The sequence below is a fragment of the Schistocerca serialis genome, chromosome 2 (assembly GCF_023864345.2).
Source record: "Schistocerca serialis cubense isolate TAMUIC-IGC-003099 chromosome 2, iqSchSeri2.2, whole genome shotgun sequence".
Lineage (NCBI taxonomy): Eukaryota > Metazoa > Arthropoda > Insecta > Orthoptera > Acrididae > Schistocerca > Schistocerca serialis.
The window spans coordinates 716007147-716031159 of NC_064639.1; the positions used below are offsets into that span (position 1 = coordinate 716007147).

At 35.7% G+C, this 24013-nt stretch overlaps 1 protein-coding gene across 2 annotated transcripts in view; it reads left to right on the forward strand.

Moving 5' to 3' along the window:
* The window catches only part of LOC126457901 (ATP-binding cassette sub-family C member 4-like), a 303077-nt gene extending 279395 nt beyond the window's left edge, over positions 1–23682 (forward strand). For both annotated transcript variants that reach the window (XM_050094576.1, XM_050094577.1), the window contains 5 exons: positions 185–430; positions 2486–2646; positions 12326–12455; positions 19859–19969; positions 21048–23682. In XM_050094576.1, the coding sequence (XP_049950533.1) occupies positions 185–430; positions 2486–2646; positions 12326–12455; positions 19859–19969; positions 21048–21107 (708 nt within the window). In that variant the 3' untranslated portion in view covers positions 21108–23682. The remainder of the gene's footprint in view (positions 1–184; positions 431–2485; positions 2647–12325; positions 12456–19858; positions 19970–21047) is intronic.
* The last annotated feature ends 331 nt before the right edge of the window (positions 23683–24013 follow it).

A 24013-nucleotide genomic window follows, 5' to 3' on the forward strand; every position in this document is an offset into this window, starting at 1 on the left:
AATTTGCCTTTTAATCATAATTAGTAAAATTATGAACAAGAGAGAATGCCAGGCATTCTTCATCATTTCATTGTCAAAGTACTATTTAGTTGTTGAAACACACGTCTAGCACATGAGTTGTCACTAATTGCTTCACTATTTATGAAGTGCAAGCGAATATATGTTTCCATTTTTTTTGTTTCAGGTTGGAATTGTGGGACGAACTGGTGCTGGAAAATCCTCTCTCATATCAGCTGTATTCCGCCTAGCTAAAGTAAAAGGAGAAATTACAATTGATGGCATTGAAACTGGCAGTATTGGTCTACATGATCTGAGGAAGCATATTTCCATTATACCCCAGGAACCTGTTCTTTTTTCTGCCTCACTGAGATCAAACTTGGACCCCTTTGGTGAATTTGAGGATCACTTACTGTGGAGTGCTTTGGAAGAGGTAATAGTTACTGATACTAAAAAAATGGTTTTGTCGAAGCAGACTTGTAGAAGCAAAATATCTTTTAAGTGTTTCATAAGAGAGGTCTGAAGAAATACATTTTCTCTTTGAAGAAAGCTGCTTGTTAATGCCTCTGACAATTCATTTATGAGTGTTGTTTAGATGCTAGCAGACCAATAAATATCAAGAGTGGGAGAGTGTACACATCAATATGAAACACACTAAGCAGTGTAGAGAAATGCAGTAAGCGATAAGGATTAAGAGAAAAATTGATAACATGTATGACAAAATAAACTAAAGTAAACATAACAGACAAACTAAGAAAGCAATGGCACTGTGCATGTGTTGGCACATGCGTGATTGTTTGTGTATTGGAAGTGAAGAAGAGGTGGCAAGAGTTGGTAGAAATTGTATTTTACGGAATTAAATGTGTTTCAAAAACAAATTCTCATACCACTAACATAATCTGGAGTTGTAACAAATCTAGATGGCTCTTATAAACAAGAAGGATTGTTTCAAAAACAAATTCTCATATCAGTAACATAATCTGGAGTTGTAACAAATCTGGATGGCTCTTATAAACAAGAAGGATATGTAATTATCTGTGGATCAAAGTATCAACATGTAATGTAGAATTGAGGCTTTATATAGAAGGACTTGTCAGTAAATATTGTAAATATCTCATTTCCTAAGAATATGTTGGCTGCCAGAATTCAAAATCATAGATCACTATTTCTATGCATATGGTTTAGGCCATAGAGTGAATATACAGTACTATTGATTGTGTCCATTATAGAAGCCATCATCCCAGTAAAGGAATAGCTTATGAACTTCACAGAATATCTCTTCATGTTCATATATGATTGCAGAATCTCACACTTCTGGAATGGGGAATTTTAAGGAGGGGCAGGGGGGGGGGGGCGTGGGTGGGATGTAGTGTAGTTGATCAGCCTCCAGCAGTGTCTTGGCGACACAGAAGATGGTCGAGGGCGGCTACTGCTGGGTGGCGCTGTAGAAGAGAGACACTGTGGTAGAGAAGGAGAGGAAACTTTCTTCCTTATGAGCGTGCTTGGAAGCAGGACTGAGATGAGGGAATAGTCGATTGTTGTGATGTCTGGGTACATAAAAAATCTTTCGGAGTAGGCTCTGTTTTGGATGTCTGGACATCAGACTTTGGAACCCGTGATTCAGCAGGAGCCAATAAAGGCTGAGCCTTAATGGAGTGGGTGATAGTGGAGAGGTGGAACAGGCGATCTTTGGGCTGGCTGATCTGACGACCGTAGCGCTGAAAAAAAAAAAAAAAAAAAAAAAAAAAAAAAAAAAAAAAAAAAAAAAAAAAATTACCTTATAAATAAATATAAAACTTTTTTATTTTAAATTCAGTGCAATAGTATTTGTAAAATGACTCTTAGTGTTCATTAAAAAATGACGATCATTCCACTTGGGACCTGTGGAATGGTACATTAGCTTATTTGTTTTAGTTTAAATATTTGTCATGTATTGTTGTTTTTCTGACATGTTCCACATCCTGGAGGACCTCCTCACTACGGATCAATTGGAATGAAAGTAAATCTAATCTAATCTAATATCCTGTGTTTCTCCCGCATCACTTGCACAACAAAGCTGTTGGTAGAGTAGCAATATAAGACTTTATTTTGTTCTTTTTTAGCCTGTTTTTAGTTCCCTTTTATACCATAAGCAACTACCCCATTCACTACTGGAACAAATAGCAAACTAATGCTATAGAAAAAGTGAAAAAGAACTGGTTGTAGGTACTGGAAGTGCACTTTACATTTGAGACACCATTAAGTGTTGTTCACATGATTATTTGAAAGAGTTTGTAATACCATCACATTTTCCAGCTGAAGATCAGTTTGCTAAAATCAGTAGCATAAATTTCATCTTGCAGTCTCTATTTCTTTTTTTTTTATGATATGTGATTTTTGTTACCTAAATATTTGTAGACTTAATTTGACTTTACTTATGACTAGTGAGATTCAGGCACTATCAGAAGAATAAAGTTAGCCCTTATAAACATATTTATTTTCTGTGTAGGTGGAACTAAAATCAGCTGTTCAAAGCCTGGACTTTATGGTGACTGAGGGTGGTAGTAACTTCAGTGTGGGTCAGAGGCAGCTGGTGTGCTTGGCAAGAGCTATCCTACGAAACAACAAGATATTAGTTTTGGATGAAGCAACTGCTAATGTTGACCCAGAGTGAGTTCACTGTATAATTTTCAATTTTAATACGGAAATTTACATTTCTCTAAGTAGTTTAATGTACTAAACAACATCTGTTAACTGTAAAAGTACAGAGGTAGCCATTTATATCATAATGCAGAATTATAAAACTGTAGTGTGAAATACACACAATATTCATTCCATCTCATCTCATTTCATTTCATCCTTTATCACTGTGATACATCTATACTCTGCAAATCATTGCAAACTCCATGGTAGAGGGTACTCAGCACTGTATATATTAGAGTGTCTTTCCATTCCAATTGCTTATGGCGCACGAGAAGAATGAATACTTAAATGCTTCTGTGCATGTTGTAATTTGTCTAACTTGGTTTTCACCATTCCTAGAGGCTGACGAATATCTCTAGATTCTTCTCTTAATACTGGTTCTTAAAATTTTATAAGTAGGCTTTCACAGGTTAATTGCTTCTGACTACAAGAGTCTGCCAGTTCAGGTTATTCAACATTTTCATAATGCTGTCCCCTTAGTCAGACAAACCTGTGACATTTCATTCTGCTCTTCTTTGCATATATTCAGTGTCTCTTGTTAGTCCTATTGGGTTTGGGTCAACCACACATTTCAGCGATATTCTAAGATAGGATGCACAAGTGACATGTAAGCAGTCTCCTTTGTAAACTGACTGCATATCCCCAGTATTGTGCCAATGAACTGAAGTCTGCTACTTGCCTTACCTATGACTGAACCTATATGATCATTCCATTTCATATCCCCAAAAATTGTTACACTCAGGTGTTTGTATGATATTGCTAATTGTGGAACACTGATATTATATTCATAGGAGACTATGTTATTTCAATTTGTGAAGTGCATAATTTTACATTTCTGAATATTTTAAGTAAGTTGCCAACCTCATACCACTTTGAAATCTTTGAATATTTCTGCAGGATTTTTATGACAGTACTTCATTACAGTTAACTGCATCACCTGCAACAGTCCGAGGATGCTTTAAACATTGTCTGCCAAGTCATTAGTATACAACATGAACAACTTCTTTGAGACATTCCTAAAGTTACTTCTACTTCTATTAATGACTCTTCATTCAAGATAACATTTGGCTCTCTGCCTGCCAACAAATCTTCTCCCAGTCACAAATTTTGTTTGATAACCCACGTAATTTTCCTTTTGTTAATAAACAATAGTGTGATATCATGTCAGATGCTTTTCAGAAATAAAGAAATACTGCATCTACCTAACTGTTTAATCTGTGGCTTTTAGGATGCCATATGAGAAAAGTGAAAATAGGGTTTCACATGCAGTTTATTTAAGGGCATGACTAGTTTTGGCTTTCGCATCCAGGCAATTTTCAAGTGGATTTCCATTGCCCTTCTTGTACACGGGTACAACTTGGCCTTTTTTCTTCAAGGACTCTATGATACATTATGGTTAAAAAGGGAGCCAACTCAGCAGCAGATTCTGTATACAGTCTGACAGGGATCCCATCATGCCCTGGAGGCTTGTTTAATTTAAACAGTTTTAGCTGTTTCTCAACACCACACTACTCTCTTTGTCACTATCTTTGCAGTGGCATGAGAAATAAGCTGGGGTTCCACCTCTAGTGACAGGAACAACTGAATGGAAACATTCTATTCAACTGGTTGTTGGAAAACAATTGAGTGTTGTTTTTAGCTATTGGTTGAATTATTCATGCATTCTTTTGGGTGAAATCAGTCCATAGGAGCAACTGAACAAAACACTCGATTCAGTCAGTTGTCATTTTATGTATCCGTAGTATCATTATCCATTCATTTCTTTCCAGTGAAACCAGTATATGGGAGCAACAGAATGAAAACAGTTGATGCAGTCTGGCACATTCAGTTCTGAGTGGAAAAATTTGGTACTGTTAAATCACTGTTGCTGACTGCACTCTGTTATCGCTTGTTGTTACTGTTGTCATTCTGATATAAACTTTTTATTGAGTGCCAATCAGCAGCTTTTAGTACAGCTTTCATCCATGTTTATGGTTACCAGCAGATGTTTTCTTAATCATTAACTTTGTCTGTAGCTCAAAATGCCAAAATTCTTAGTGGCACGGGAATGGAAAAAGTCTTGTGAGTGGATAAGAAGTGATCCTCAAGATAAATTCAATGGGATATAGAGTATCTACAAGGATGATTCATATTATGAAACTATATTAATTAAAGAAATTCAAAGACAATTAAAAAAAGATGATCAATATTTCTCACAAAAAAATTCTGTTAAGTGACAGTGAATGCTTAAAAAGCAAGTGATCAAGTCATCAAATGTATAAAATAATTCATTTTATATGCTTTCTGTTCATGTCACATCATTTACAAAAACAAAATTCAGTGATGGATGCAAACCAGTGGGAAGGGAGACAGGCAGAGCTTCAATAAATTTAAATAAAAATTGTTCCTTTATTTAACTGTAATGCAGCACCAGTTATTCCCCTTTTGAAACCAACCAAAAAAAAATCAAAATTTAATGCCAACAGTGTGAAAAATTTCTTATTTTTGTAAATAAAGGCATGAATTTTAAACATACTTCATTTTTTACATACATACTCTTTCTGTTCATAATTCTGTGAAACAAAACACTTTATTTGCCCCTAAACTAGTGGGTACCCCTAGTTATGGTTCATGTATAACCTAAAAGGCTGAAAAAGTATTAAATGAAGCCACTCAAACCTGAAGAGTGACTGAAATTCATACAGCTGAATGCGACCACAGACACTAGTTTCATTTTATTTTTTTCATTCAAGTGAAAAACAGCTGACTTGCCAATTGGTTGTTAAAGTCAGTCAGTTATCCCATCACTAAGTACATCTGAATCTTCTTTAGTGAACGAACACTTGAAAATAGAATTCAGTGTTTCTGCTTTTGCTTTGCTTTCCTACCTTCAATTTAAGTTCATGTGTGATCCATCAGTGTGCTGACACTTATGTTGGTGGCATTTGTGTGTGACCAGAATTTCTTTAGATTTTTTGAGCAAACTTTCAGTAAGATTCTGCTATGATAGTCCTTGGAACTTACTTACATACATTAATCCTTGTCCCATAGATAATGAACATGACATTTCATAATGATATGGAACGTGTCACTTTAACACAAGTTTTCTTTACACAAAATAATTAATGGATTAATTATTTTTTTGCAATTACTACTTCATATCTAAGAATTCATCTACTGAGTAAAAGGAGTTGTCATTCAGACATTCTTTTAATTTGCTTTTAAATGTTGGTTGGCTATGTGTCAGACTTTTAATACTATTTGGCAAATGACAAAAGATTTTTCTGGCAGCATAATTCACCCCTTTCTGTGCCAAAGTGAGATTTAATCCAGAATAGTGAATATCATCCTTTCTTTTAGTGTTGTAGCTATGCACTTTACTATTATTTTCGAATTGGGATGGGTTATTAGTGACAAATTTCATAAGCGAATATATGTATTGTGAAGTTACTGTGAATTTCCCTAGTTCTTTAAATAAATGTCTGCAAGGTGATCTTGGGTGGGCTATAGCTATTATTCTGATTACATGCTTTTGTGCAATGAACGTTTCTCTCTTAGTGACGAATTTCCCCAAAATATGATGCCATATGAAAGCAGTAAATGAAAATAGGCATAGTCGGCTAATTTACTGATATGTTTATCACCAAAATTTGCAATAATCCCAATAGCATAAGTAGCTGAACTTAACCGTTTCGGCAGATCATCGACGTGTTTCTTCCAATTCAATATCTCACCAATGCACACACCCAGAAATTTTGAGTATTCTACCTTAGCAACAGACTTCTGTCCATAGTCTATATTTATCAAAGGTGTTATGCCATTTACTGTACAGAATTGTATAAACTGTGTTTTCTCAAAATTTAGTGAGTGTCCATTTGCAGAGAATCACTTAATAATTTTCTGAAAGATATTATTTGCAATTTCCTCAGCTGATTCTTGCTTCTTGGGTGTGATTACTGTACTTGTATCATCAGCAAAAAGAACTAGCTCTGCATCTTCATGATTATAGAGTGGCAAGTCATTACTATGTATTAAGAACAATAAGGGACCCAAGACTGAACCCTGTGGGACACCATTCTTGATACCTCCCCAGTTAGAGGACTCTGCTGGTTTTTGTAGACTATCTGCACTGTTAATTTCAACCTTCTGCATTCTTCCAGTTAAGTATGAATTAAACCATTTGTGCACTGACCAACTCATACCACAATACTTAAGCTTATCTAGAGGAATTTCATGATTCACACAATCAAAAGCCTTTGAAAGATCACAAAATATCCCAATGGGTGTTGTTTGGTTATTCATTGCACTTAATAGTTGATCAGTGAAAGCATATGTAGCATTTTCTGTTGAAAAGCCTTTCTGGAAACCAAATTGACATTTTGTAAGTACCTCATTTTTACAAATATGTGATGCTACTCTTGAATACATTACTTTTTCAAGAATTTTGGATAAAGCTGTCAGAAGTGAGATCAGGTGGCAGTTGTTAGCGTCAGATCTATCCCATTTTTTATGCAATGAACAATAGCATATTTCAGTCTATCTGGAAAAATTCCCTGTTTCAGTGAGCTACTACATATGTGGCTGAGAATCCAACTTATTTGTTGGGAACAAGCTTTTAGTACTCTGTTGGAAATGCCATCAATTGCATGTGAGCTTTTACTTTTGAGGGAATTTATTATTTCCCTAATTTTAGTAGGAGAGGTGAGTTGAATTTCAATTTTATCAAATTGCATAGGTACTGCCTCTTCCATATACTGCCTTGCATTTTCTAATGAATAGCTGAAACCTATTTACTCTACAACAAAAATGATTATTAAAAATGTTTTCTACTTCTGACGTCTTTTTAACAAACTTTTCGTTGTGTTTGATAGAAATACAGTTTTCCTGTGCTCTGGTTGCCCTGTTTCCCTTTTCACGATATTCCAAATTGCTTTAATTTTATTATCAGATGTGCTAATCTCAGACATAATGCACATACTTCTGGACTTTTCAATAACTTTTTGTAATACAGTGCAGTAATTTTTATAATGTTTCATTGTTTTGGGATCATTACTCCTCCTAGCTATAAGATACATTTCCCTTTTCTGTTTACAAGATATTTTTATCCCTTTAGTAAGCCATGGCTTTTTATATGGTTTCTTACAATTATATTTCACTGTTTTCTTAGGGAAACTGTTTTCAAATATACTCACAAAGGTATCATGAAATAGGTTAAATTTTAAATTAGCATCATGTTCCCTGTACACATCATCCCAGTCTAACTGTTGCAAGCTTTCCCTAAAATTTTGAAGTGTTAAATCGTTAATTGAACCACTATTTTGGAGGACTATTTTGCATTACTGTATGGAGCTATATCATATACTGTAACTAGCTGTGCATCGTGATCAGACAGAGCATTCTTAACAGTAAAAGTTTTTATTTGATTGAATTTATCTTGGTCTATGAAAACGTTATCCATCAGTGTGCTGCTTTCCTGTTCCACCCAGGTAGGAAAATCAATAACTGATGTCAAATTGAAAGACTCAAGTAATACTTCAAGGTCAAGCTTTCTATCTAAAATCTACATTGAAATTCCCACAAACAATAATTTGCTTTCCTTTGTCTGACAGGTAGCACAACAAAGAATCCAAGTTTTTCAAAAATAGTTGAAAATTTGCCAATGGGGACCTATACACGGCTACAATTATAAAAGTGCCTTTATTTAGTTTAAGCTCACATGCACATGCTTCTATGTGTTGCTCACGCAAAATTTTTTAGTTTCCAAATTTTTCACACTATGGCTGATTTTAACATATATGGCAACTCCTCCTCTCTCCATAGTGTCTCTACTTACATCTTCTGAAAGCTTATATCCACCTACATTTACCATTTCCATACCTGTGACTATATGATGTTCAGACAGGCATTGTACATCTATTCCACCCTCAGTTTCTAAATCTTCTGTACAAACTAGAAGCTCATCTACGTTGTTTTTTAATCCCCTGATATTCTGTTGCAATATATTAAAATTATTTTTTACTGTGCTTTTATGTGTATCTTGTGACATACTAATATTATTTTTCACTGTACTGTTATGAGAATCTTGTGATATTTTCACATCACTAGTATCTGCCTGTCTGAACTTTTCATTAAGCATACTTTCAATCAATGGACAACTGGATACTGATCTTAGCCTAAAAAAAGTACCCCCCCTTAAAGATTTTGCTATCATCCCAGCCAGTTTACCCATCCCTTTCCTACTGAGATGCAGGCCATGTCTTGTGAAGTCCCACCTACCAATACCATCAACAGGAACCAAACATATGGTTGACAAAGTAGTCACCCGAAGCAGCTGATCTACCTCCATCATGACCCTCTTGACAGAGCTGTTCAATTGGGGCCGGTCAAACCACATGAAATCAGGAACCAAGCCAACATTTGCATGGTTCGTTGCAGATGCTATTTTTACCAGGTCACACTCAATATTGTAGCCCTGATCCCTATCAATACTGTTTCCTGCTCCACCCACTACCACAACATGATCCTGCTTTGTAAAACCTTTGCACAATGATCCTACATCCTCTATCACTTGGTTAAGACAGACACTGAGCTTGAAAATATTTGTGATCTGCTACCTGTCACCTAATTTTTCCAGCAAAATCTGGGCCACACCTCTTCCATGACTACTACCTAACAACGGAATTTTTCTCCTACTTTCTACTTCTTTTGCAACAGTTGGTTTCCTACTGAAAGTCTGTTGAGTGCTGACTACACTTACATCTACTTGAGCCTCTTCCTTATCTATTGTTTGTGCCAATGATGAAACTATCTGATACTGTTCTCTTTCCGTGGCCCCCTGTTCCTTGATACCAGTTCCCACCTGTCTTCACCCTCCTCCCCCCTTCACCTCATCAGTTCCTCCCTAACACTATCAAGTTCAGCCTGAAGGGCTCTAATCTTCCCTTCCTGTTCCGCTATTTTCCTATCCCTTGAACATAATCTGCAATACCATGGAAGAGACCCATTTACTTCACAGATTCCCATGCCACTACACTCACCTCAATGTAACCATCTGCCACAACAGCTAGACAGAACCCCAGAACTTACTTTCCTTCGGCAGCTCAAACACTTCTCACTCGTGGTTGTTTACAATATATTTTACAAAATTTATCTAGGCAATAACAATAATATTCTATTAATTACAGATCACAAAAGCCACTAAAATTACGTGGAACACTAATATATGTGTACACTATTAATATAGTAACGTAATGCAGTTAAACTGACGTTAAAAATCAAAACTTGTATACCCGAAAAATTAGGCCTAAGATTGTGTATGTGCGATACGTACTTTATGCATTTTGAAAGGAAATAAAAGATAGAACTTAAAACCTTTAATTCCCCAAGTAGATACAGTACTATTACATATATGTGTAATGAAAATAACCTAAATTTTTCACTTAATACTTAAAGAAATGTCTTAAATTTGCATGTAAACCTACATCTAAAGTACGTGGAAACCTGCCCTTATTTTTCTTTTTGAAAAATACTTTTAAATGAGTGAAACCTTCAATAGATAATATAAAAAAAGACTATAATTAACTTCGTTATGGTGTGATATTAACTCAACTGACAGTTATTATAGAAGTAATTACTTATCGTGACGAGCTTTATATTCAAGCGCGTGCGATCTGCGCCAGTGCTGCCTACCTCAGTTGGTCCTCATCTTTCATGCTTGCCCTCTTGATAGTCAAACATGTTTAATTCAGCATCTCTCTATCAATAGCCCTAGTCTTTTACATCTATTATGCAGAAGTTGCTGTTTCTTTAGAGAGTCTGTATAAAATGGAGGATTCCCCTCATGATGAACTGTTGCACTAGATACATACCTATTTCGTTTCCAGAACGAGAACCTCGGCTCCTCTACACGCCCCTACCCAGATGTAAATCTTTTGCATTCCTCTTCAAGATGAAACAGCACTGTTTCTTTATCTGACTTACTAAGTGTGTCTTCTTCCTAATTGGTTTAGGTGCCCCAACTGTCTCACAGTCACTAATATCAGTTTCAATATGGACACCCTCAAAGATGTCATGTTTATTTGTTGTCATTGGGTCTAACATTTTTCTTCCATGAGTGATCTTCTGAACTATCAGTTCTAGGTAGTTATCAGAGGCATTTAGTAATGTTTTGTAAGATGTCTTGTCACTCCCATTGGTGTAATCTGTCTTACGGCAAGTATCACATGGACACTCTTCACTTTCTTCTGCTCCTGCCTTAATGTGCTGGCCAATTTTTCTATTTCTAATTTCATCCAACATTCCAAGCCTTCTTCTTTCTCCTTGTTCTTCTTCTCGTCCACCTCCCTCTTTTTTCTACAGTGTTATTATACAGCCTCCAATATAGGTGATACAATGTATTTTATGCCTTGGTCTTTCATACACACCAAACTATTATTGCTTTTGTAATAATGATGAATTAGAGACATGAGCTATACTAGTGGAAGCAATTGTACACTTCCATTTTAAGTGTTATCACTTAACAGTGATGTTAATACCACACCTTGACCCTGAAATTAATTAAATGAAGCTAATAAGGCTATGGGATGAAGAAAGAATGAAACACGAGAGAAATAATTGAAGTACAAAGAGAAATGGAAAGTACTTTATCCCTTGGATCAAATTAAACGAAATTGTCTTATGACATAATTTTTCCTCAGGCATCGGACAGAATCTGTGGTAATGTGTCACAGAGTCTGTACTTAAGTTGTAAAACCAACAGCAGCTCAAAAACTAGTGACTTTTCTGAAATTTTACGTGTGTTTATGTACATGCATCTATCAGTATTTTTATTTGTCCAATAAATTACAAACATTTTTGGGTGATTTAAATTATTTGCAATGCCTAATGCACATACTGCTCCATTTAGAAATATTTCAGTGGGCCTAACAATGGAATGCAAGGAGTGAGATGATTGCTCTCAAACTTTTACCTAGTTAGAGTGTGATATGAACAAAAATGATTAGGAATGAGCATGATGTAGCACAGGATGACTGATGTTTAAAATTGATTTCAGATTTACATCAGTAGGAAGAGTACAGTACTTTTTATAGAATGAATTGTGCAAAAGGCTACCACATTTTTCAACACTACCCCTAACAAATGTGAAATCTGAATTGTCAACAATGTTTAGACCATTTCTGCAAGACATGACCAGTGTGGAACATTTAAAGTGCTATGACAAAAAGAAATTATTCAATATGTGGAAAGATCTACTGAAAGAAGGAAATGATACACACAGATTGTGATTCTTGTAATACTTATAAATGAACATTTTCGATGCACATATATTTGTTTCTAGAGGCCACTGGCTAAATAACAAGTTACCTCTTATCAACAGTTTTTATTTGTAATAGGTAATTTTCATTTATAAGTATTATTAACATACATAAACACTGTTTTAAAGTATTGTAGCATTCTTTTAGATGTGTCTAAACAAATGGAAGCAGAAACAAATTTCAAATACATAAATAAATTAAAAGGACTAGCAAGAATTATATGTCAATGTTCCTTGTCTAAACACATGGAAGCAGAAACAAATTCGAACATGTCCCAACATACATGAAATAGATTAAAAGGACTAGCAAACATTATATGTCAGTGTTCCTTTAATAGTGCTTATTATTTTCAGGACTGATGCCCTTATCCAAGAAACCATACGTAAAAAATTTAACGACTGTACAGTTCTTACCATAGCACACAGGCTGAACACAATTATGGATTCTGACAGAGTCCTTGTAATGGATGCAGGAACAATGGTGGTAAGTGGATTATGTTATACATCAGTAAATCATTTAAAATATTGATTCATTTATGGATTTCCAGCATGCTGGGTTTATAATGGGACAACAACTTGTGTTAAGCAATTTGATGTAGAAAACAGCTAAAGTAGCAAGATTCAGTTTTTTATTCAATTGAAGACTAGTTTTTGGTTACCTGATTCCATTTTCAAAACATCACCCAAACTGACAAAGTAGTACATTCTGTAATAGCCTGCAAACCATATTCAGATTGTACATAAAAAAAACTTGACTGTTATACACTTATACATACAATCTCAACATGGTTTGCACGGTATTTTGGGATATACTATTTTGTCTACTTGGATGATTTGAAACTTGGTTCAGGTAACCTGAAACCAGTCATAATTTAAATAAAAAAACTGAATCTTGCAACTTGGGCTGTTTCCTACATCAAATTGAACCATTCATTAACAAAACCACTTAAAAGGCTGTTACATTATTAAACAGACAGATGTAATATGTATGAGAGCAAGGGCATAATTTATCAATCTGGTACAGATACTGTATTAAAATAAAAAAAAATTGTTTTTATTGATACATATGGTGTAGTAACCCGACTCAAATGTTAACTTAGACTAGTACTGTTTATATGAAAATTTTAAGTAGTTACATTGAGTATGTTCCATTCATATGGGTAAAGTAGAACCCACAATTTTTTATTTATTTTTTTTATTTTGGACAGTTCCATTGCCAATAAAAATTAATCCAACATTCAATTGTTAATTAAGAAGTGAGGTATGACTGTATTGTCTTTAAGATCCACATGAAGATTGTCCCAGTACTACAATAACAGATGTAAATAAACATTATGAAAGTGCAACCATGTTACAGTACAACTGATGAGTAAAGGCATATGAAATAATTACCACCAGATCCCTATTAGTAGGAAGAGTGTGGTAAATTTTACATAAAGAAAATTGGTACTATAATTGTTGAGCAAAAACTAAAAGCAAAGAGGAAAGCCAATTTTTCAGAAATTTTTACAATAAACCAACTGATTTTGTGTGTCAGTTTGTTATTGAGGGTGAGACATGAGTCCTCAACCTCACTCCAGAAACAAAATATCAATCTAAATGGTGGATGAAAACTGATGGCCTAGCACAAAAAAGGCAAAACCACTAAATTTACCGGAAGGGTTATGGTCAGTGTTTTCAAGGATTATTGGATTATCTAATGATGGGTAGAATAACTTACATGTAATGTGCTAACCTTCTGGAGCAATTGGATTTGAAAATACAGGAGATGAAGCACGATTTACAAAATATAGTGTATCAGTGCAAGAACAATTGGCTGTAAGGGTACTTCGGCAACATATAGACGCAACAGGAAAGATTGAACATATTCATGAGAGGCATGCAGTTATGGTTCTTAAAGGCAAAGACAGCACATGAAAAAGTGTAACAAAAATGCTCAAGGATTCTTTGAAATAAAACTTGTGTTCTTTATAAAGCTTGTGTTTTATATAAATTTATGGAACCAACATTTTTTATTATAACTATATGCAACAGTGATGGATATATTATTCTGGAAATAGTAGCTGGATATAAACTCGCACTATCAAGATACACTGTACGTTCCACTAAGGGATCATGTGTTACACAAATGAGCAAGGTCCAATAATTTTACATATTATTTTTTAACATGTGATTAACAATGGTTATACAAAAAATATTTCACCTGCATATGAGAAGAGAGATACCTCCATTCACCTTCAAAAGAAGGTCCTGAGTGGAAGTTTGTCTAAGATTTTTACATCAACTTAGTGCACCACTTCCGAAATTTGGATTGTGTTACAAAGTACTGTATGTATACAAATGTTCTGGAATATAGTTTTATGGTTCTGTACTTCATAATGACATTTTGTTTTCCATTTTTTTTTTGTCACAAACAGTACCAAAGAGCAGGCACATGTTGAAAAAACAATAGCCCTTAAGAGAAATGTATGATGTTAATAACTGAGCACTGCATTATATGCTTTTAGCTCACCGTTGTAAAATAAACACTTCACTTTGATCTGAGAGGACAGCCCACCATTCACTATCAAAAGAAAGTCCTCAGTAGTAATAGAGTGGTTAGGCTGCTGTGTTCCAAACTTATTTTTCTCCTGATAGGAGGCCATTAAACATATGGATACATGGCAGAATCAAGAGTCACGATACAGTGTTAGGCTATATGTTTAGATTTCCTTTCCTTCTGAAGGAGAATGAAAGCTTAAAACCCAAGCTGTCCAAATCCATTTTTGTGTCTGTACCACATCTGGCACGCCATTTGAAATATGAGAAACAAGCTTCAGCTTTCAGTCATAATTTACATGTCATCCAGGTCTTTTGATTAACTGTAAGAACTGCTTAAACTGTAGTAACAGAAGGAAAAAGAAGGAACATATCTATATCTCCATCAATACCAAATGTAAGTTAAATATGAAAGTGGAGACTCCAGTGCTAAAGCACTGCATACGCTGCCAAAAAAATAAATTAGTACACCTTGAAAGACAATGTCAATTTTGACCTGATGATGGCATATGACAGTAGATGTACTGATAATACTTTCAGTGCTGTCCACCAACATTGTTACCACAATATAGGTAAGACGACTTGTGAGCCCAGACATTTCAACGTGAACTGTTGCAGACCGTTTATTAGCAGTGGGACTATGAGCACATCTCTAGCTGTCTTCCACTCACGTCACAGCATCAATGTGCACAGCCCAAATACTGCCATCAGAGAATCACTTGGAAGATGGAATGGCATGCTATGGTCTTCAGTGATGAAATCAAATTCTTCCATCATGCAAGCAGTGGTTGTCATACAATGTAGACCTGGTGAGTGCTGTCTCATAGAGTGTGTTTGTCCAAGACACATTGGCACCACCTCAGGTCTTATGGTCGGGATGCAACAAGTTACAACTCTCATTCACCTTTGCTTTTTCTGGAAGGGACATTAACCAGCACTTCGTACATGCAGACTGTTATTACACGGGTCTTTTACCTTTCTTGCACCAGGAATGTGATGTGTTATTCCAACAGGATAATGCTCCCCCACACACTGCTTGTGAGACTCAACTTGCTCTGCAGGATGTGCAGCAACTTCCTTGGCCAACATGATCTCTGGACTTGTCTCCAATAAAGTGCATATGGGATATGATGGGACAAGAAGTTACACACTCTCTCTCTCTCTTTCACACACACACACACACACACACACACACAGTCACACAAATGCAACTCTCACACACATGACCACAGTCTCTGGCAGCTGAAGCCAGACTACGAGCAGCAGTGCATGATGGGAGAGGCAACTGGGTGGGGATAAGGAAGAGGCTGGGGTGGGGAGGGGGAGGGATAGTTGGGACGGGGTGGGGGATTGTAAGGTACTTCTAGTGGAAACATGCACAGGGACAAGGTGGAGAGAAGGTAGGACAGCAAGGTGCAGTGAGGAGGTTAGAGAGAGGGTGGGGGAGAGAAGGGATAGTGGAAAATGAGAGAAGTTAAAAACCTGGGAGTGTTGGTAGAACAGAGGGCTGTATAGTGCTGGGATGGAACAGGGAAGGAGCTAGATGGGTAAGGACAATGACTAACGAAGGTTGAGACCACGAGGGTTATGGGAACGTAGGATATGTTGCAAGGAGAGTTCCCACCTGCACAATTCAGAAAAAGGTGGTGTCAGTGGGAAGGATCCATATCACACAGACTTTGAAGCAGTCACTGCAATGAAGAATGTCATGTGGGGTGGTGTGCTCAGCAACAGGGTGGTCTAGTGGTTTTTTGGCCCCAAGTTGTCAGTGGCCATTCATGTGGACAGACAACTTGGTTGTCATGTCAACGTAGAATGCAGCACAGCGGTTGCAGCTTAGCTTGTAGATAACATGACTCATTTCACAGGTAGCCCTGTCTTTGATGTTCGTGGCTGGACTGGAGTAAATGGTGGTCGGAGGATGTATAGGATAGATCAGATCTTGCATCTAGGTATCTTACAGGGATATGAGCCATGAGGCCAGGGGCTGAGAGCAGTGGTTGTGTAAAGACCAACAACTCTTATGGAATTACGTCAACAGTTTGAGCATGTGTGGCATGATGTACCCCAAGATAGTATTCGCCATCTGTATGATCGACTGGATTCCAGAGTCAGCACCTGCATTGCTGCCCATGGAGGCTATATCACGTACTAATATGCATGTTTCAGCATTGTTTGGTACCCGTTACCTCAGAAACACTTGCTAATGGTCTGTAAATATAATCATTTCATGTACTCCACACATACTGTTGTAACAATACATACTGAGGGTATTGGAAACCTCTAAAAGAGGTGTACTAATTTTTGTTTCCGGCAGAGTGTAAAATTCTGTCCAGGCAGTCTGTCACAGTCAGTTTCTGAAATTATAACAAATGAATTTTTGTGACCTAAAGCATCTGTTTATAATGTACACTCTGTATGTTTCTTCACCTGCTGCATATATAACTGTGGTGGATAAGCAACAGGAAATGTGCAATAAAGATTTCCATCTGTTCAAACTACAAAATTGTGAGTGGCAGCCAGGACTTATCTTCAGACGGTGAAATTCATAGGACTGCTAACAGACACAAATAAGTACAATAAACTAGCTTAGCTTTTATACTCCCCAGGGAGGATAAAAGATTATGTTGGGGAAGGTTAGAAACAAAGTGCAGGTCACGCAGACTCCCAGATTAGAGAGACTTATTTGTTGTGAGGACAAGGAGAGACAAAAATGATGGTGGAGGTGTCAGGGAGAATGGGATGTCAAAATAGTACATTGGTAATCACTGTGCCATTTCTGTCCAAAGATGATGAGGATCAAGTGAGAAGTAAAGATGGATTAAGAGGAAGAGAAATGAATTGAGAAGTATAATTAAGGACTAGGAGAAAAAGGAGATGGGGAAGAGCCGAGTGGAGAGAGAGTGGGGGGGGGGGGGGGGGGGGAGAGGAAGGAGCATGGAGGTATTAAGCAACGAAAAATCATTCCAAACAAGCAAAAATGACCAGTTAGCATGGAAGCACAGACACAGACATTAACATCCATACTTTAAAAACTGTAAAATTGCGGGGCATCCAACTGGATAGCAAGTTTGTAACATACCTGGTCATGAATCAGCTTGTACTTCCTCAGTGGCAGTTATCATGGCAAAAAATTGGTTGTAAATATGGGTGCATACAGCCAACAATGTGGTCAACTCACACACACATTTGGTTTCAGAGGTTTTACTTCCATAAATGTCAGACACCCCTCACTGAATTAGTTATACAGCCAGTCTGTGTCTTAGTTACATAATTAAGTCTCATTTACTAGGTATCCACATAGTGGATACCTGATTACTGTGCAGTATAACCTAAATGACCAACAACAGTCCCACTCAGATGAACAATACATGTGCCACTTAAGGTCAATCATCAGTCATAATTAATTGTCCTACTTCATTTTCCATCTTCTTATTCACAACAACACATCATTGCACCATTCTATTATTACAGTTCAGATTGACATGGGTTAAACGCTTGGAATCTAGGCTTGAGTGTCTTTCATATTCAAGATAATATGCATATGTCATTAACAGTTGTAATTCACAGTCTGGTTTCATATTAAGTTAAACACATTATTGCATAAGTATATTATGGCTGTTTTGACTGACACAGGTTCCACACTCGAAATCTTGGAAGAGACTGACTTCAAAATAGCTTCAGGCCCATTGCTAGTTTTGCAAAAATGGTTACTAAAGTTTCACAATGTCAAGTACATAATTTCAATAATTTACAATTAGAATTTTACATCTCAAATTAATTAAACTGTGCAGAAAAATTGGTTTTGGTTTGAACATTATTTTACAATAAGAGTTTTGACTGAAATAAGCCTTCTTGATAACAAAAACTGCAGGAATAGCTAAATAAACAATACTATACATAAAAGTGTTAATTACCCAGAAAATAATTAAATGCAGATGTTCCTGTCATTTTTTTGGAAATTGGCTACATCAATACTTTAAGGATTTCTATGGGTAATTTTCCCAACTTTATCAGTAATATAGTAAGTACATCTGTTTACATGTCAGCAATGTGACTGGAATAGGAAATAATTAGTGTTGGTTAACTGAACTGAGCCTTAGCAAAACTAGTTACTTGAAATGGTTCAAATTAATGAGGAAATTCTTCTAACTAATGTAATTTAGCAAAGCTGAGTCTCGTCTTTTAGTCAGAATTACAGAATGACAGTTTTACCTTATGGCATGTTTCTCTCACTAACACTAATGATAATTAGGAAAACAAAAACAAAACAAAACAAAAAAAAACCATTTGAGGAGGCAAATAACAAAATATATGGGAATGGGTCCCAGCTTGCTCTGCTAAAGTTGAGCTGGAGTCAACAGACAGATAAACTAATGCAGACGCTCAGTCCAGCGTATTTTGCTCTTACAAATATCTCTCATTGTGTTGACTTGAAGACAAGGGTATTAGCTTAATCTGGATACTTTCACTCCTTATTATCTTTTGGAATTATCTTCTGAGGCAGTGTACCTGTTGTAAATGTATTTATTCAACAGAACAGTGTAGTAAAAACATTGTGTAAAATAAACAAATGCCAATCTCGCAAAGTCATTTTAAAAGATATTGGAATTCTATTACTTCCCAGAACATTCGTTGCACATCAGCAGTTCAGCTGAACTGTGATCTGCACAACACAAATAAATTTTCATGTAGAATTTGCTTCTTTGCCTAAGGTTCACAATGGGATAAGGTACTAGTGCTCTTGTGCAAAGTTCTTCAAGTTCTCCCACCTAAAAAAAGAGACAAACTGGGACTCATAACCAACTGAAAATAAATTGAAAACATACCTCATTGATGACTCCTAAAAATTATCTATTTATCTAGTTTTAAGGGTTGAAAACACTCTATTAACTGCATATCAAGTAGTAGTATATTGAGAGCAGCTCTCTGTTACTGCAAATGTAGGTAACTATTCTCTCTGAGAAAATATCACTGTAATCAGGTAAATATTGAAGTACTAACAGATGATCAACAGCAGCTATTTAATAATTATGAGAAGGCACCTGCTTTTTTCAAATTAGTGGTTTTCCTTCTAATTTACTTTCTTACATATTACTGGCAAGAACACAAATTTTATTAGTTAATGAAGCAACAGATTATTATTATTAATGCAGCATACAAATTAAGATTGTAAAAGTTATGTGTCTTCTGTTACTTTCTACCATGATGGGTTCGACATCCCTGAAGATTTTTCTTTTTGATGAGATATACAAAACATGGTGAAATAATGAATTGCTGTATGTAATTTATATCAAATCCATATTTAAAATATGTGTGAACTTTTATTGGTTTTATATCAATTTACAGGAGTATGATCACCCATACAAGCTATTGCAGAATCCTGATGGTTATTTCTACAAGCTTGTTCAAGAGACTGGGAAGATTATGGCTGAGAATCTCTTCTTAGTAGCACAGCAGGTGAGAAATAATAACACGTTTTACATTTTACTGATTTGTTATAAAATCAATTATAGAATACTGCAAGACAGTAAAATCACAGAAAATAGTGTTGTGAGGTAATAATGTTAAAATATAACAGTCTTTTCAGTGAGCAAGTTTAAAGTTTTACACTGGAGTCTATCCAGCTGGCTAGGCTTTATTGCTTATCAATTTATTTGCACATAACATAACTGACAATGTGTGGTACCGAAGAAGAACATCATCTGATACACCATCACTCAGAGCTGGGCTGTTTCGGCCAACCATATACCAGTTGTTCCTGTATCAGAAGCTGTTAAGTAACATTTCTCTTCTGTCACTTGCACTTTTTACTTTTTAAAGTGAATTTATTACCAGAAAAAAGTGACCCTAAAATATGAATAATTTCACACATCATCTGATTTTCACAATTAAGTAATTTTTAGTTTTAAAATAGTAGTTGCAAGAAAGAGTTAATGTTATAATAACCTACAATTGTTATGAAATTTATACCTTTCACAAAATCATATCTTTCACTTACAAAATAGTGGCACATAGCGAGTGCCATATTTATGTAAGAAATCCTTTGGTATGAAGATATTTTTGGAAACAATATATAACAATAATGAGCAAAGGCAACTTCTCACCTGCAGTTGATTGATGTCTGTCCTAAAGATACAAACAGTGCACACAGATGTACACAACTGTCTGCAGTGACAGTGACCTGCTGTTTATGAGCAGTTGCCCATGTAAATGAAAGTGGGAGGTGGGAGAGCAAAGAAGTTCCAGAGAGGGATTAACACTGACAGCTACAAAATTTATTGTGTTCCGTCACCCTCAGATTCCAGGGGAGCTGCTCACAAAGCAAGCTTTTTCACAGCAGATATGTTGTTGTACATGTGAGAGTATTTTAACTTTAAAAGTTTTCTTGGGAGCTAGTGGAATATTCTTTGCTGTTACATGTGTGTCAAATTAATTAACTGCAGGTGAATGGTTGTCACAATGGATCTATTCCCTATGTCATGATGTAAAAAATCATTTCTGTCAATACATAATTTTCAACATAATTGTTTTTCAGGCATACAGAAAGACAGTAGAAGGAGATGCTGTTGTGGAGAATGAAACAACAAAGCTCTAAAGAACATTAAAGGTGAAACCTACCTTCATTAATAAGTGTATATGGGGCTTCACACATCATGCAGCTTTAAACATCAGATGCCACTATGTACTACTGTAGTACATGAGGTTCTAGTGTGAATGATGTTCACTGGGACACAATTGTCAAAAACATACCAGCAATATACTGGGAGACTGAGTGAATGTTTGACAAAGTGACGATGGATCAATATAAATGAAAAAGACGTAAATTTAGTGCACTATAAGACAGTCGTAAAGTGAGGCACTTCTCACTTAATGTTTCATTTCTCTATAGAAACACTGAATTACATGACTGAAGAGAAACTAGAAAAGTGATTTCAAACTATCAAAAATATGTAAAAGCTGTTACTTTGAGGGCCTTTTTACAGTATTCAGTATTGGAAACAATATTATTTTTACTCTGTGGAGATATGTTTGTACATGTATGTGAATCCACACGTATGAGTGGGAGTGGATATTACAGTGAGTGTGTGTGTGTGTGTGTGTGTGTGTATGAGAGAGAGAAAGAGAGAGAGAGAGAGAGAGAGAGAGAGAGAGAGAGAGAGAGAGAGAGAGAGAGAGAGAGAGAGAAAGAGAGAGAACAGAGTACCATGAACTGTGATTATTTATTTGTAAAATGTTATAATAAATTGTTTCCTTTACAATTAAATACTTTCTCCTTGTCTTTAAAAATATGATTACTTTTTGGGCATTTACTTTACAATGCTTACCACTTCTGAAATTTATGCTCAGTGTATATTACACTCAACATACATTTATTGCCAAATTTATTGAAAAGTTGCATTGAATTACATTTGTGGTAAATTCAGCTTTCATTTGAATGTAATTGTCTCAATGGTCAGTCAGCTTTGGAGCAAACATGAACTGCCCATTGCTGAATACTAAATGCAGTGAATGAATTAATGTAACCATAGATTAGGTTTATCCACACCATTTCCTTTTAATTTAAAAAAAATTGTGTTCACATTCCTTTGAGATCAATGCACATTCTAGACAACTGTGTAAAAACTGTGATGATTATAGACAAGCTACATAATAAAGAGTAATAATTATTTTATCATTTCTTCTGGTATTTTTAGTAATGCTGATGAATGTGTCAAAATACTTTCAAGCTACTTATTCTTTTGGTTTTTAATGAATCTCGGAACTTTATGCTAACAGACTGTTGATCTGGGTATCTGCAACCACTGGAAAGCACTTTTTAGATATTCACTGATCCACTAGAGATATTGTAGAATATTATTTTATAAAATATTGTATTTTAAATTTGCATCATCACCACTATGAAGCATTCAAAAATGCCTCCAAACTAATTAAAGATCATTATAACTTTTTTGCATTAATGTTATGGGTTATTGGCACAGACCATGACCACTTATAATTAAAATTTAAATATTCTCTCTTGTGGTTTTACTAAAGATATTACATCAGTTGAAGTATGTGAATACTTTCATTCACTGTATTTCTGACTGCATTAAGATAATTTATCTCATTATGACTCGCAAATTGCTTAAAGTTCCTACAATTCTGCTGTATTTGTTTATCATATATTAAACAATGGATACTCCTGGATGGAATGTAACAATATCATGAAAAGGATAGTTGCTACTCACCAAATAGTGGAGATGCTGAATCGCAGATAGGCACAACAAAAAGACTGTAAGAAAGTGAGCTTTCGGCCAACAAGGCCTTTGTCGAAAATAGACAACATACGCACACGCACACATTCAAGCAAATGCAACTCACAAACACATGGCCACAGACACATGACCACAGTCTCTGGCTGCTGAGGCCAGAGTCTTGGCATCAGCAGCCAGAGACTGTGATCATGTGTTTGTGAGTTGCATTTGCTTGAATATGTGTGTGTGTATGTTGTCTATTTTCGACAAAGGCCTTGTTGGCCGAAAGCTCACTTTCTTACAGTCTTTTTGTTGTGCCTATCTGCGACCCAGTATCTCCTTTATATGGTGAGTAGCAATGACCCTTTTCACTATTTTGTCATATATTACCAGCACAACCACAAATATAGCCTGCCCCAGAAAATATCTGTTATCTGGCTATGGGAACACAGTACATTTAAGCTGAAGAGCTTTGTTCTGTGCTTTTTCTTCTGTGTGAATATTGAGATTATTTAAGTCACTCATGCAGTCTTTTCTTATTTTAGTTTTTACAACACTCAAGCATCAAGACTAAAAATTTGGCTCTTAACAGCTTAGGGCCCGGTTAGAGGTTATAAAAGATGTGCCACATACACACAATTGTTCCAATGATACATCTTGATGGATCGTTCTTTCCAAAAATGTTTTTTATCCATTGCAAATATGTATTACACTGGCAAAAAGATGACACATTTGAACCTCTCTAACATTTATAATGTGCCAATTGTAAATAAACAATGATGCTAACATTTTATTAAACCTGCTGCCTCTGATGTAGAGGCAGATGTTAATGTACATAAATTGGAGGATGCCTTGTACAAAGAGTTAACTGTTGCCACATCTGTTGTACCTGGAAATGTTTTTACTACTTTAAGTTGGACTTGTTTTTTAAAGTTTTTCAGAAGCTATTCAAAATGTTGTTTTCCTTAAAAACATCTTACACTAGAAGTACAATCAAGCTTTTTTGGAAAATATTTTAGATTTTACAAGCTCTCCATAGAGGTTAGAGAGGTGAAAGTTACATTCCTAGAATACAAAAAGTAAGAAACCAGTATAAGAGCTTCCTACATTTACAACTTATATATTTCGTAGCTTGATAATATGGGAAGCCTGAGTATTTTTAAAAGTAGAAAAACAAATCTGCCTCACTTCTGAGACAATGTAATACAAAACATTTGTACAGTGATCTATATAAAACTGCACTGACATTCAAGAAGTCTGAATGAAT